Source organism: Pristiophorus japonicus, chromosome 1 (genome assembly GCF_044704955.1).
Source record: "Pristiophorus japonicus isolate sPriJap1 chromosome 1, sPriJap1.hap1, whole genome shotgun sequence".
Classification (NCBI taxonomy): Eukaryota; Metazoa; Chordata; class Chondrichthyes; family Pristiophoridae; genus Pristiophorus; species Pristiophorus japonicus.
The window spans coordinates 230,518,786-230,534,737 of NC_091977.1; the positions used below are offsets into that span (position 1 = coordinate 230,518,786).

General features: G+C 45.3%; 1 protein-coding gene across 1 annotated transcript in view; it reads right to left on the reverse strand.

Annotated features, from left to right (window-relative positions):
• The window catches only part of LOC139261308 (atrial natriuretic peptide receptor 1-like), a 164,272-nt gene that overhangs the window by 98,789 nt on the left and 49,531 nt on the right, over positions 1–15,952 (reverse strand). The window contains exons 11-12 of the mRNA XM_070877062.1: positions 10,302–10,440; positions 8,003–8,089 (exon numbers count right to left, since the gene is read on the reverse strand). Coding sequence (XP_070733163.1) covers positions 8,003–8,089; positions 10,302–10,440 — 226 coding nt within the window. The remainder of the gene's footprint in view (positions 1–8,002; positions 8,090–10,301; positions 10,441–15,952) is intronic.

Below are 15,952 nucleotides of genomic sequence, written 5' to 3' on the forward strand. Positions count from 1 at the left end.
AAATGGCAGAACAATTAAATAAATACTTCGGTTCTGTCTTCACGGAAGAGGACACAAATAACGTCCCAGAAATGCTAGGGAACCAAGGGTCCAGTGAGCAAGAGGAATTAAAGGAAATGATTATTAGTAAGAAAATAGTGCTGGAGAAACTAATGGGACTGAAGACCAATAAATCCCCAGGGCCTGAAGATCTGCATCCCAGAGTACTAAAAGAGATAGTCATAGAAATAGTAGATGCATTGGTCGTTATCTTCCAAAATTCTATAGATTATGGAACAGTTCCTGCAGATTGAAGGATGGCAAATGTAACCCCACTTTTTAAAAAAGGAGGGAGAGAGAAAATAGGGAACTACAGACCGGTTAGCCTGACATCAGTAGTAGGGAAAATGCTAGAGTCTATTATAAAGGATGTGATAACGGCACACTTAGATAATAGCAACAGAATTAAACAAAGTCAACACGGATTCATGAAAGGAAAATTATGTTTGACAAACCTACTGCAATTTTTTGAGGATGTAACTGATAGAATAGATGAGGGAGAACCAGTGGATGTAGTGTATTTGGATTTTCAGAAAGCCTTTGATAAAGTCCCACATAAGAGGTTAGTGTGCAAAATTAAAGCACATAGGATTGGGGGTAATGTATTGGCATGGATTGAAAATTGGTTAACTGACAGGAAACAGAGAGTAGGAATAAACGGGTCTTTTTCGGGGTGGCGGGCAGTGACTAGTGGGGTACCACAGGGATCAGTGCTTGGGCCCCAGCTATTCACAATATATATATAAATGATTTGGATGAGGGAACCAAATGTAATATTTCCAAGTTTGCTGATGACACAAGATTAGGTGGGATTGTGAGATGCTGCAAGACGATTTAGATAGGTTGAGTGAGTGGGCAAACACATGGCAGATGCAGTATAACGTGGATAAATGTGAAGTTATCCACTTTGGTAGGAAAAACATAAGGACAAAGTATTATTTAAATAGTGATGGCTTGGGAAGTGTCGATGTACAGAGGGACCTGGGTGTCCTTGTACACCAGTCATTGAAAGCAAACATGCAGGTGCAGCAAGCAGTTAGGAAGGCAAATGATATGTTGGCCTTCATTGCAAGAGGATTTGAGTACAGGAGCAAGGATGTCTTACTGCAGTTATACATGGCCTTGGTGAGAACAGACCTGGAGTATTGTGTGCAGTTTTGGTCTCTTTACCTAAGAAAAAATATACTTGTTATAGAGGGAGTGCAGCGAAGATTCACTAGGCTGATTCCTGGGATGTCGTAAGAGGAGGGACTGGGTCGACTAGGCCTGTATTCACTAGAGTTTAGAAGACTGAGAGGGGATCTCATTGAAACGTATAACATTCTGATTGGGTTGGATAGACTGGATGCGGGGAAGATGCTTCCCCTGGCTGGGAAGTCTAGAACAAGGGGTCACAATCTCAGGATACGGGGTAGGAAATTTAGGACCGAGATGAGGAGAAATGTTTTCACTCAGAAAGTGGTGAACTTGTGGAATTCTCTACCACAGAAGACTGTGGGGGCCAAGTTACTAAATATATTTAAGAGGGAGCTAGATAGATTTCTAGAAACAAAAGACATCAAGGGGTATGGGGAAAAAGCTGGAATATGGGGCTAGATTCTCCCCTTTTTTTGCATGCTTAACGCCCACTTAATGTCCATTTTATCGCTGAAATGATGTCTAACGCCCATATATCGCACATTTAGCCACAAAATGGAAACTGGTGGGCATTTTTCAGAAGCTTATTGCCGAGTGTTACTTTCCCCATGTGCGTAATGCCAGGAAAAAATAATACTGCCCGCCCACGTTTTTGGGGCAGAATCATCAGATGGGCGAAATCAATGCCCATAATATCGTCCAGCGTTACTTTCTGCACGGAATTAAAGGCGAGATTCAATAATACCACTTGCCCACTTTTTTTTGTTGTAAAGATCATATTTGCCGAAACTAGCGGCCATGAGATCGCCCAGCGTCACTTTCACCACCTCACACACATATCGCCCACAATATCGCTCGCCCCAAAAAACGCCCGGAAAAAGTGCAACTAACCGGAACTAATCACAGCGCTATGGACGCCATGTTCTACATCACATGTCGCATCCTTTAAAAGGCTGCTGTGCTTCAACCTCGGGGGAGTTCGGATGTACTCTGGAGATTGTTGGAGTTGATGTGAACATCTGTTCAAACATCTTGACCATACTGTGACCGATTGGAATTTAATAGGTGTCTTCTTCGAGACATTCGTTGTTTGTGACCACCAATCGGTGGAAAACAGAGAGCTTTTGCAATGGGGCCTGTCGTTTCTCACCCTCTCTTGATGACCAATTATATGCCGCAGACTCGAGATGGTCGAAGATACGCTCCACAGCATTATGTGCCAGACTGATGAGGAGGACCTGACGTTACACCCACGCAAGTACAGGGAGAAGCAGTCTTACCTGGACTTGCCCGACACCACCTGCCTTCAGAGACTGAGCTTCCACAAAGAGATTATCACTGAGGTATGCCAGCTGACAAGGAGAGATCTGCAGCCTGCCAGCACCATCAGTACTGCACTGTCCGTCGAGGTCAAAGTCACCGCGGCACTGTTGTTCTATGTGTCGGGTTCTTTTCAGGCCTCAGCTGGTGACATTTGCGGTCTGTCTCAGCATGTCACACATTGCTGCATTCGACAGGTCACTGAAGCCCTGAACGCATGCAGGAGGGACTTGATCAGCTTCCCGATGACCAGGGAGGCACAGACTGAGAGGTCTCTAGGGTTCTCCAAAACTGCAAACTTCCCCAAGGTGCAGGGAGCAATAGACTGTATGAACATCACGATGCAGGCACCTTTTCAGGATGCAGAGGTTTTCAGGAACTGCAAGGAATTCCATTCCCTGAATGTCCAGCTGGTTGTCGACCACCAGCAAATTATAATGGCAGTGAATGCTCAATTTCCGGGCAGCATCCATGATGCTCACATCCTGCGTGAGGGCACTGTAGTTGACTTGTTTAACAATCAGACACAAGGTCAATGCTGGATGCTTGGTGACAAAGGATATGGCCTCGCCACCTGGCTGATGACCCCCCTGCATGACACCCACACCGAAGCCGAGAGATGATACGAGAGCCACAGAGCCACTCGCAATATCGTGGAGAAAACCATTGGAGTGCTTAAGCAGCACTTTAGATGCCTGGACCACTCAGGAGGCAAGCTCCAATACCACCCTGAGCAGGTAGCTCAATTCTTAGTGGTGTGCTCCATGCTGCACAACTTGGCTATCAGGAGGGGACAAGAATTGCCAGATGAGTCTGACAGTCCACCTCACCAGAGAGAGGAAGAGGAGGACGAGGAGGCGGACGCTGACATCGGCCCAGACAATCAGGCTGATGCCCCCGCCCCCCTGTAGACCGCATGACAGGGCTCTTGGTGATATGATAGCTGCAAGAGCCTTACATCAGGAGCTCATCAATGATTGCTTTGTCTGAAAGAACATTGGTGTTATTTACAAGGCTGACACACTGCTGGGTGTGCAGGTCATACATCAATGGTGGGCATCACCTTGGTGACAGTTAAAGTTTAATTTGATTGAAGTTAAGTGTCATTATATCCTTTGATGTTAAGGAATCACCAGCGTGTAACGGTGCAGCTATCTGAGCCAATGCGCAACAAGGTTTTGTTAAATAAAAAACATTTAAATCGAACATTTGTCTGAAATCATCAGTATTTCTGTAAAAAACAACCCTTGTCCCCCCCCTCCCACTTCTGCTCCCCACCTCTATCCCTTCCCCTTCCCCTCCTGACTCCAAGCAGTCTGGCCGAGGAGCTCCTCAGGCAATGCTTCATTGGGGGGGGGGGGTGACGGCAGCACCGCTGCTTGGACGTATACGGCAGAGCACGGTCCCGAGGTGGGAACGTACTCTGAGCCAGAAGCAAGATGTTGCTCCTGGCTCTCATGTGTGGTTGGCAATGGGGGTGTGGCACCTTGGGATGCAGTGCCGTGATCCGGGACCACTGGGAGCCCTCTGCCACCAGTGTTCCTGGCGACCAGCTCCAGGGCCTCCACCATCCCTTCCATGTTATATATTATTTGTTGGACAAAAACTCGGTGTCAACTATGTTCTTGGTGCTTAGTAGGCTTTTTGCTGCTGGTGAATCTCCCTCGTGCCTCCCACAACAACCAAACAAGTACATACCACACCCAGACATGCCTTCAGTCCCTCTGAGCTCCCTCTCTCTCTGTCTCCTCTTATGCGCATGTCATGATGACCCTTGACCTCCTGAATCGCGGGAATTGAGCGTTGCCATGCCGTTGCTAAGGACGGCGACACATTATGGCAGAAGGTCAATGAGATTTAATGCTACCACCCATTTGATATCGCTCGCGGTAACGCCCAATTTCAAAAATGAAGACCAGGTGCTTTGAGAATGGGCGAGAAGCTGGCGGTCTGAAAACCCATTTTTACCACCCATGCCGGAAATAACGCCCATTTTTGGGCGATATGCACAAAAGTGTAAAATCTAGCCCATGGTGTTGAGATAGAGGATCAGCCATGATCATATTGAATGGCGGTGCAGACTCGAAGGGCCGAATGGCCTACTACTGCTCCTATTTTCTATGTTTCTACTTGGAGACCCAATGATTTAATCTCTGCCTTGCAATGAAAGACCTCGTTCACAGAGAAATGTTATCACACAGGCAGCCCGCCCTAGCACCTTGCGCCAGTACTGTCATTCATTTTCAAAATGGAAGACAATATGACCATCCACACAACCAGTGCCTGCTTGTTTAGTGCACATTACTACCATGGCTTCTCTATGCTGGTGGCTGTTTTCGTGAGATGAAATCCTCTCATCTCCATGCTTCCAGTCATTAAACCCATGAGTAAAGTAGCTACTTGTTTGTGCTGTGACCTTGCCAGCAAAGCAGTATACTCTACTGTTTGAAGGTGTATAACAGAGCCACGTTCAATCCACACGTTCCCCTGTCAGTGGGTGCACACGTGTGAAGGACTTCGAGCAGTATCGGCGACATCCTTCCTTGGCATGAATCAGGTTTGGGAGTCATTATCATCATTTCGGCAGCCTCACTACCTTTTGCAATCCAATGGCTTTGCTTGTCTTTGAGATATTGTCTCCCCACAGCCAAATGTCATTCGTAAGTTGAGTCCCTGTCAGCTTAATATGCACCAGTTGGTTTTCATCTTCTTCAACTTTTTGGACTTTGAAGCTCCAATTCAGCAAACTCCAGATCTGGTGCCACCAGTGGTTTCGTTGTTGAAGTTGACTGCACTGCGTCGTCTTGGCCTTCATCTTCATGAAGGCATTTGACAAGGTGCCACATAAAAGGTTACTGCACAAGATAAACGTTCACGGGGTTGGTGGTAATATATTAGCATGGATAGAGGATTGGCTGACTAACAGAAAACAAAGAGTCGGGATAAATGGTTCATTTTCGGGTTGGCAATCATTAACTAGTGGGGTACCCCCGCAGGGATCAGTGCTGGAACCACAACTATTTACAATCTATATTAACGACTTGGAAGAAGGGACCAAGTGTAATGTAGCCAAGTTTGCTGACGATACAAAAATGGGAGGAATAGCAATGTGTGAGGAGGACACAAAAAATCTGCAAAAGGACATAGACAAGCTAAGTGAGTGGGCAAAAATTTGGCAGATGGAGTATAATTTTGGAAAGTGCTAGTCAGAAAGAAATCAACGAGCAAGTTATTATTTAAATGGAGAAAGATTGCAAAGTGCTACAATACAGCGGGACCTGTGGGTACTTGTGCATGAAACACAAAAGGATAGTATGCAGGTACAGCACGTGATCAGGAAGGCCAATGGGATCTTGGCCTTTATTGCAAAGAGAATGGAGTATAAAAGCCAGGGAAGTCTTGCTACAGTTGCTTTGCTTTATGTACTTGCTTTGGAAGCAGTTCAGAGAAGGTTTACTAGGTTGATTCCGAGATGAGGGGGTTGATTTATGAGGAAAGATTGAGTAGGTTGGGCCTCCACACATTGGCATTCAGAAGAATTATCTTATCGAAACATATAAAATTATGAGGGGGCTTCACAAAGTGGATGCAGAGAGGATGGTTCCACTGATAGGGGAGACTAGAACTAGGGGGCATAATCTTAGAGCAAGGGGCTGCCCATTTAAAACTGAGATGAGGAGAAATTTCTTCTCTCTGAGTATTGTAAATCTGTGGAATTCGCTGCCTCAGAGAGCTGTGGAAGCTGGGACATTGAATAAATTTAAGACAGAAATAGACAGTTTCTTAACCGACAAGGGGATAAGAGGTTATGGGGAGCGGGCAGGGAACTGGACCTGAGTCCATGATCGGATCAGCCATGATCATATTAAATGGTGGAGCAGACTTGAGGTGCCGTAAGGCCTACTCCTGCTCCTATTTCTTATGTTCTTATGTTCTTATGATCTTGAGTTTTTAGTTGGAAAAAATTATCTTGTTTAAGCAGTTTAGCTACTTCTTGTCTCTTTTGCTCCTCACGTAGTTGATACTCTTTCCTTTTTTTCGCCCCCGATTTGTGTGTAGAATGCATCTCTAGAAAAAGGACATCTAAAATCTGTTTACATCAAGTCAAGAATAATATGAGCCTGAGCCCTTGCAGCTTAGATCCGCTCTAGCTACATCACTTATGTCAATACTGTTTACCCTTACCCTTAATCCGACCATGTATGGGCCCCACTCTCGGCTTGGGTGGCGGGAGACTTCCCCATCTGCCCCCACACCCCCCACCGCCCCCCCCTGCACATAAGGAGGTATTAGGTCAGATGACAAAAGCTTAGTCAAAGAGGTAGGTTTTTAAGGAGCTTCTTTAAGGAGTAGGGAGAAAGATGGAGAGGTTTAGGGATGGAATTGTAGAGTTTAGGGCCTTGGTGGCTGAAGGTACGACCGCCAATGGTGGAGCGATTAAAATCCGGGTTGCGCAAGAGGACAGAATTGGAGTCTCTGATGTGGGACTTGATGAAAATGTGGCCTTTTGATCCAAAAATTGAAATTCTTTGATCGATTGGGACATGTTAACTACGTTTGGACTGCCATAGCTAGAAATGAATTCTGTCTAATTCCATTATTGTGTAATGTATTTCCTCATAGCAAATCTTGCAAAGCATTAGTTGGAGGATTACCCTGCTTATAACGATAGGAACATAATGAGTCCTGTTACCGAGAGCATGCAGAAATCAAGCACAGGCAGTGGAAAGAGCGTGCGGCAAACCGGTCCCACCCACCCCTTTCCTCAAGGACTATCTGTCCCATCTGTGACAGAGACTGTGGTTCTCGTATTGAACTGTACAGCCACCTAAGAAGTCATGTTAAGAGTGGAAGCAAGTCTTCCTTGATTCCTATGATGGTGATTATGTAAGATAATAATGTGAGGTCTAACCCCCCCACAACACCTCTCCCTGGTTTTCTCAGGACTTCCCTGCAATATGTCACTGGATCATGGCCTGCAGTGGGTTCAGGGTCACCATTTGTGTTTTAATGAGGTGGAAGGGAGGTTTCCCCACCTCCTGCCTCATTTTGTTGTCAGTTGGAGGCCACGGCTTCGGGCTGTCCGATGAAACATTGCTCAATGTCTTGCTCTTGAACCCCAGTGCAGCGATGATGAAAGGAACGAAGGTCAATGTTTTTTTAAAACCCTCATCTAGAATGACCTATGGACTTCAGGGCCTTCCTGCTACTGTCCTGTAGGAGTTAGAAGGCGCCAATGGCAGTTGTCGAGATGCGAGGTCTAGCTGGGGGACAAGCCTGCACCACCAGTGAACCTGGAATCTTCACTAGACCTGTGACCAGAAAACCACATAGACTTCCTTCATGAATAGATGTAGCACAGCTGAATGGTGTCGGTTTCAAGTGAAGGATGGCATGAACGGAGCGAATGGCCTCCTATCATGCGCACTTATCTAGGTGACTATAGCCAAATCAATCGAACTATGGTATCCGTAAAAAAAAATACGATTGACTGTTTGTGACTCACCGGACTTGTTTCACCTCTTTGCGAATCGCTTTCGAAAGGGTAAAGGTTCTCTTCTTTATTTTCTTGATGGCAACTGTTCGACCATCACTGCAATGGCAGAAAGAGTAATGGTGGTGAGTTTAATCATTTCAGTGTTAAGGACTAATGCTAAAATGATTACAGATCATCAATTCAATCAAATGGATTCATGGTGAGGCATTTACTTGATACAATGCCGAAATGGTATTAAGCTGTATAGGGACAAAGAGCTTGGAAATGCATAGTGAGGGAGGGTTGCGCGCACGTGCAGTCAGAGGCAGAGCTGTAAAAAGTTAAAGGTGCTATATAAGTGCATGTTGTTGTTGTAGCTAACCCGTGCTATACCTACAACAACAACTTGCATTTATATAGCACCATTAACGTAGCAAAACATCCCAAGGTGCTTCACTGGAGCGATTTATCAAACAAAATTTGACACCGAGCCACTTAAGGGGATATTAAGAAAGGTGGTCAAAGAGGTAGGTTTTAAGGATCATCTTAAAGGAGGAAAGAGAGGTAGAGAGGATTAGGGAGGGAATTCCAGATCTTAGCTCCGTTTTAAGGTGATTGGCAAAAGAGGCAACATGAAGAAAAACATTTTTACGCAATGAGTGGTTAGGATTTGGAATGTACTACCTGATAGGGTGGTGGATACAGATTCAATAGTAGCCTTCAAAAGGGAATTGTATAAATACTTGAAGGAGAAAAAATTGCAGGGATCTGGGGAAAGAGCAGGGGAGTGGGACTAACTGGATTGCTCTTTGAAAGAGCTGTCGCAGACTCGATGGGCCGAATGGCCTCCTTCTGTGCTGCACTATTCGATGATTCAATGACTGCCTCAAACGTTATCTGTAACCCTGGGGCTTCCTGCTACCCAGCTAAGTAGCTCAGAAAGGCAGAATGCTCGGAAATCCCTGCTCTTGAGTTGCAGAGGGAAAAGTCGAGGAGAAAAATAATTACAAAAAAGCAGCATCTAGAGCACAGGATGATCAATTAGTTAAAAATGGGAGATAGAAAATAGGCAATTCAGGAGAAATCTCTTTACCCAGAGAATGGTTAGAATGTGGAATCGCTACCACAGGGAGTGGTTGAGGCAAATAGCGCAGATGCATTCAAGGGGATGCTAGATAAACACATGAGGGAGAAAGGAATCGAAGGATATGCTGATAGGGTGAGATGAAGAGGGGTGGAAGGAGGCTCCTGTGGAGCATAAAACACCGGCACAGACTTATTGGGCTGAATAGCTTGTTTCTGTGCTGTAAATACTTTGTAAGATATGCACATGTCACATATTGCGAATGTATTCCATCCGTCGAAAGGGTAAATTTAACAGAATGCAGCAACCTAACCAAATGACATTACTTTGATGGCGGTTCTGCAGCAGCATTTTCCTGTGGACACATGAGATGGTTTCTCTTCAGTATCCCTGACGTCAGGGTATGTTGTGGTGTTTAAGGATGGTGAAACTGCAGCTGCTGCAGACTGGGGAGACATCACTCACTGTAAATAGACATTAACCCGGGGAGATGGAAAACAGTTATGCGGCTGTAATTAAACTAATTGCCTCATTTGCCAGGACAGAATGAGTGCCTAGAAAAATATTCAGATAGGGTGAGATGTAGTAGAGTGGGAGGAGGCTCGTGCAGAGCATAAACACTGCTGCAGACCAATTGGCGAATGGCCTGTTTCTGTGCTGTGCATTATGTGAAGCATGTGTGTGTGCATATACACAGGATTAGCCAATGAGGTATCATTGAGTTAGCCAGCAGAGCTGTTACTGTAAAACTGCTGGAAATACAAGAAGACTTGCATTTATATAGCATCTTTCATGACCTCAGGATATCCCAAAACGCTTTACAGCCAATGAAGTACTTTTTGAAGTGTAGTCATTGCTGTAATGTAGAAAACATGGCAGCCAATTGCGCACAGCAAGCTCCCACAAACAGCAACGTGATAAATGATCAGTGATGTTGGTTGAGGGCTAAATATTGGCCCAGGACACTGGGAAGAACTCTCCTGATCCTTTTCAAAATAGTGGCCGCGGTATCTTATACATCCACCTGAGAGAGCAGATGAGGCTGCAGTTTAACATCTCATCTGAAAGACAGCACCTCTGACAGTGCAGTGCTCCTAATGCAGGCTACAACTTCTGCTACATTCATTGAAGGAAACCGAGAGTTAAAGCAAGTGGTCACTAAACAAAGAGCCAGATTGGAAACCAATGATTTTCATTACTACATTCAAGTATTAATGGATATATTTATAGTTGTGCTTCACTTACAATATCCCCGTCTGGGTAAACTGCTGTTTTCTGGATGCATTGAGAGCTCCTGTACAAGAGCTCACTGTGGTGACACAGCTGGTATTGGAATCACTGGCACCATTTGGAATGCTGATGGTGCTGCCCATCATGGTATGATCTGCAAGAGAGTTAAAAAATATCGCATCAAGAAGGGTGGCTTGGATTCGGCAAAAAGCCATTCGGAAGTCCGTTTCATCTTACTGACCAGAATTTTGTTGTGCCAAGTAAACATATTCAATTTATGAAAAGGAATGAAGGAAAGAAAGAAGGAAAGAAGGAAGGAAAGATGGAAGGAAAGAAAGACTTGCATTTATATAGCGTCTTTCATGACCACCGGATGTCTCAAAGTGCTTTACAGCCAATGAAGTACATTTGGAGTGTAGTCACTGTTGTAATGTAGGAAACGTGACAGCCAATTTGCGCATAGCATGCTCCCACAAACAGCAACTCAAGCTCCGTGTTTCGGAGCTTGAGCGACGGTTGGAGTCACTGCGGTGCCTCCGTGAGACTGAGAGCTACGTGGATAGCGCATTTCTAGAAGTGGTCACCCGCAGGCAGATAGGGATTGGGTGACCACCAAACAGAAGAGGAGGACTAGGCAGGTAGAGCAGCAGTCCCCGAGTCCATCTTGCTCTCCAACCGGTACTCTGTTCTGAGTACCAGTGGGGGTGATGGTGGCTCTGGGGAATGCAGCCAGAGCCAAGTCCACGGCACCACGGGTGGCTCAGCTGCACGGGGGGGTGGGGTGCGGAGAAGAATGGAAGAGCTATAGTGGTAGGGGATTCAATAGTCAGTGGAGAAGACAGGCATTTCTATGGCTGCAGACGTGACTCCAGGATGCTATGTTGCCTCCCTAGTGCCGGGGTCAAGGATGTCACTGAGCGGCTGCAGGGCATTCTGGGGGGAGAGGGTGAACAGCCAGAGGTCGTGGTCCACATCGGTATCAATGACATAGGTAGAAAGAGGGATGAGGTCCTACAGGCAGAGTTTAGGGAGCAAGGAGAGAGTATAAAAAGCAGGACCTCAAAGGTAGTAATCTCCGGATTACTCCCGGTGTCACAAGCTAGTGAGGACAGAAATAGGAGGATAGAGCAGATGAATACATGGCTGGAGAGATGGTGCAGGCGGGAGGGCTTTAGTTTCCTGAGGCATTGGGACCGCTTCTGGGGGAGGTGGAACCTGTACAAGCCGGACGGGTTGCACCTCAACAGAGCCGGGACTAATATCCTTGCGGGGGAGTGGGGATTGGGGGGTTGCTAGTATTGTTTGGGAGGGTTTAAACTAGCTTGACAGAGGAATGGGAACCTGAAAATAGATTCAGTAGTGAGGAGAGTAAAGCTGGAATTGGAAAGCAAAAACAAAGAAAATGAGTTTGAAGGAGAGAGGAAACAAGCAGGAGAAAAGGGTAAAAAAGCAAATTTAAAGGCACTTTGTCTAAATGCACGTAGCATTCGTAACAAAATAGATGAGTTGACAGCACAAATAGATACAAATGGGTATGATCTGGTAGCCATTACAGAGACATGGTTGCAAGGTGACCAGGACTGGGGATTAAATAGTCAGGGGTATTTGACAATCCGGAAGGACAGACAGAAAGTAAAAGGAGGTGGGGTTGCCCTGTTGATAAAGGATGGAATCACTGCAATAGTGACAAACGATATTGGCTCAAATGATCAGGATGTTGAAACAGTTTGGTGGAGATAAGGAATAATAAGGGGAAAAAGTCACTGGTGGGCATAGTTTATAGGCCCCCTAACAATAGCAACTCTGTTGGTCGGAGTATAAACCAGGAAATAACGGGGGCTTGTAAAAAAGGAACAACAATAATCATGGGTGATTTTAACCTCCATATTGATTGAACAAATCAAATTGGTCAGGGGAGCCTTGAGGAAGAGTTCAAGAGTGCATAAGGGACAGGTTCCTTGAGCAGTATGTAACGGAACCAACCAGGGGGCAGGCTATCTTAGATCTGGTCCTGTGTAATGAGACAGGATTAATAAACAATCTCCTAGTAAAGGATCCCCTTGGAATGAGTGAATATAGCATGGTTGAATTTCAAATTCAGATGGAGGGTGAGAAAGTTGGATCTCAAACCAGCATACTAAGCTTAAATAAAGGAGACTATGAAGGTATGAGGGCAGAGTTGGCTAAAGTGGACTGGGACAATAGATTAATGTAGGACGGTTGATGAACAGTGGCGTACATTTAAGGAGATATTTCACAATTCTCAAGAAAAATATATTCAAGTGAGGAGGAAAGGATGTAAAAGAAAAGATAGCCATCCATGGCTAACTGAAGAAATAAAGGACGGTATCCAATTAAAAACAAGGGCATACAAAGTGGTCAAAGCTAGTGGGAGGACAGAAGATTGGGAAGCTTTTAAAAGTCAGCAAAGAATGACTAAAAAAATGATTAAGAAAGGGAAGATAGACTATGAAAGTAAACTAGCACGGAATATAAAAACAGATAGCAAGAGTTTCTATAGGTATATAAAAAGGAAAAGAGTGGCTAAAGTAAATGTTGATCCCTTAGAGGATGAGAATGGGGAATTAGTAATGGAAATGGCAGAAACTCTGAACAAATATTTTGTATCAGTCTTTACAGTAGAGATCACTAACAATATCCCAACAGTGGATAATCAAGGGGCGAGAGGCAGGTGGGGCGGTGGGGGGGGGGGGGGTGGGGGGTGGGGGTGGGGGGGTGGTGGGGCAGGAACTTAACACAATCACAATCACTAAGGAGGTGGTACTCAGTAAGATAATGGGACTAAAGGTAGATAAATCCCTTGGACCTGATGACTTGCATCCTAGGGTCTTAAGAAAAGTAACGGCAGAGATAGTGGATGCATTGGCTGTAATTTACCAAAATTCCCTGGAATCTGGGGAGGTCCCAGCAGATTGGGAAACTGCAAATGTAACGCCCCTATTTAAAAAAGGCAGACAAAAAGCAGGAAGCTGTAGACCAGTTAGCCTAACATGTGTGGTTGGGAAAATGTTGGAGTCCATTATATTAAAGATATAGTAGCAGGACATTTGGTAAAGCAAAATTCGATCTGGCAGAGTCAGCATGGATTTATGAAGGGGAAGACATGTTTGACAAATTTGCTGGAATTCTTTGAGGATGTAACGAACAGGATGGATAAAGGGGAACCAGTGGATGTAGTGCATTTGGATTTCTAGAAGGCATTTGACAAGGTGCCACATAAAAGGTTACTGCACAAGATAAAAGTTCACAGGGTTGGTGGTAATATATTAGCATGGATAGAGGATTGGCTAACTAACAGAAAACAAAGAGTCGGGATAAATGGTTCATTCTCGGGTTAGCAATCAGTAACTAGTGGGGTGCCGCAGGGATCAGTGCTGGGACCCCAACTATTTACATTCTATATTAACGACTTGGAAGAAGCAACCGAGTGTAACGTAGCCAAGTTTGGTGACGATACAAAAATGGGAGAAAAAGTAACGTGTGAGGAGGACACAAAAAATCTGCAAAAGGACATAGACAGGCTAAGTGAGTGGGCAAAAATTTGGCAGATGGAGTATAATGTTGGAAAGTGTGAGGTCACTTGGCAGAAAAAATCAAAGAGCAAGTTATTATTTAAATAGAGGAAAATTTGCAAAGTGCTGCAGTACAGCGGGACCTGGGGGTACTTGTACATGAAACACAAAAGGTTAGTATGCAGGTACAGCAAGTGATCAGGAAGGCCAATGGAATCTTGGCCTTTATTGCAATGGAGATGGAGTATAAAAGCAGGGAAGTCTTGCCACAGTTATACAGGGTATTGATGAAGCCACACCTGGAATACTGCATACAGTTTGGTTTCCATATTTACAAAAGGATATACTTGCTTTGGAGGCAGTTCAGAGAAGGTTCACTAGGTTGATTTCGGAGATGAGGGGGTTAACTTATGAGGAAAGGTTGAGTAGGTTGGGCCTCTACTCATTGGAATTTAGAAGAATGAGAGGTGATCTTATCAAAACATATAAGATTATGAGGGGGCTTGGATGCAGAGAGGATGTTTCCACTGATAGGGGAGACCAGAACTAGGGGGCATAATCTTAGAATAAGAGGCCGCCCATTTAAAACTGTGATGAGGTGGAATTTCTTCTCTCAGAGGGTTGTAAATCTGTGGAATTCGCTACCTCAGAGAGCTGTGGAAGCTGGGACATTGAATAAATTTAAGATAGAGATAGACAATTTCCTAACCGATAAGGGAATAAGGAGTTATGGGGAGCAGGCAGGGAAATGGACCTGAGTCCATGATCGGATCAGCCATGATCATATTAAATGGCGGAGCAGGCTCGAGAGGCCATATGGCCTACTCCTGCTCCTATTTCTTATGTTCTTATGTGATAATGATGAGATAATCTGTTTTAGTGATGTTGGTTGAGGGATAAATATTGAACCAGGACACTGGGGATAACTCCCCTGCTCTTCTTCAAAATAGTGCCATGGGATCTTTTATGTCCACCTGAGAGAGCAGACAGGGTCTCGGTTTAATGTCTCATCCAAAAGATGGCACCTCCGATCGTGCAGCAGGTAAGAAGGAAGGAAGGAACGACTTGCATTTATATAATATCTTTCATAACCTCAGGGCTACGCAAAGCGCTTTACAGCCAATGAAGTACTTTTTGAAGTATAGTCACTGTTATAATGTAGGAAACGTGGCAGCCATCTTGCGCGCAGCAAGCTCCCACAATTGCACAACACAGCAATTAAATAAATGATCAGATCATCTGTTTAGATGTTGGTTATTTGATAAATTTTGGCCAGGGCGCCAGGGAAACTCCCCTGCTCTTCTTCGAAATAGTGTTGTGGGATCCTTTATGTCCACCTGAGAGGGCAGATGGAGCTTCAGCTTAATGTTTCATTTGAAAGATGGCACCTCTGACAGTGCATCACTCCCTCAGTACTGCACTGAAGTGTCAGCCTACAATATGTGCTCAAGTCTCTGGAGTAGGATTTGAACCCACAACCTCCTGACTCAGAGGCGAGTGTGCTACCCACTGAGCCATCATCATCATCATCATAGGCAGTCCCTCGGAATTGAGGAAGACTTGGTTCCACTCTTAACATGAGTTCTTAGGTGGCTGAACAGTCCAATACGAGAGCCACAGACTCTGTCACAGGTGGGGCAGATGGTCGTTGAAGGAAGGGGTGGGTGGAACTAGTTTGCCATGTGCTCTTTCCGCTGCCTGCGCTTGTTTTCTGCACGCTCTCGACGATGAGACTCAAGGTGCTCAGCGTCCTCCTGGATGCATTTCCTCCACTTAGGGCGGTCTCTGACCAGGGACTCCCAAGTGTCAATCGGGATGTTGCACTTTATCAGGGAGGCTTTGAGAGTATCCTTGTAACATTTCCTGTGCCCACCTTTGGCTCGTTTGCCGTGAAGGAGTTCCGAGTAGAGCGTTTGCTTTGGGAGTCTTGTGTCAGGCATGCGAACAATGTGGCCTGCCTAGTGGAGCTGATCAAGTGTGGTCAGTGCTTCAATGATGGGGATGTTGGCTTGGCCGAGGACGCTGATGTTGGTGCATCTGTCCTCCCAGGGGATTTGTAAGATCTTGCAGAGACATCGTTGGTGGTATCTCTCCAGCGACTTGAGGCGTCTGCTGTACATGATCCATATCTCT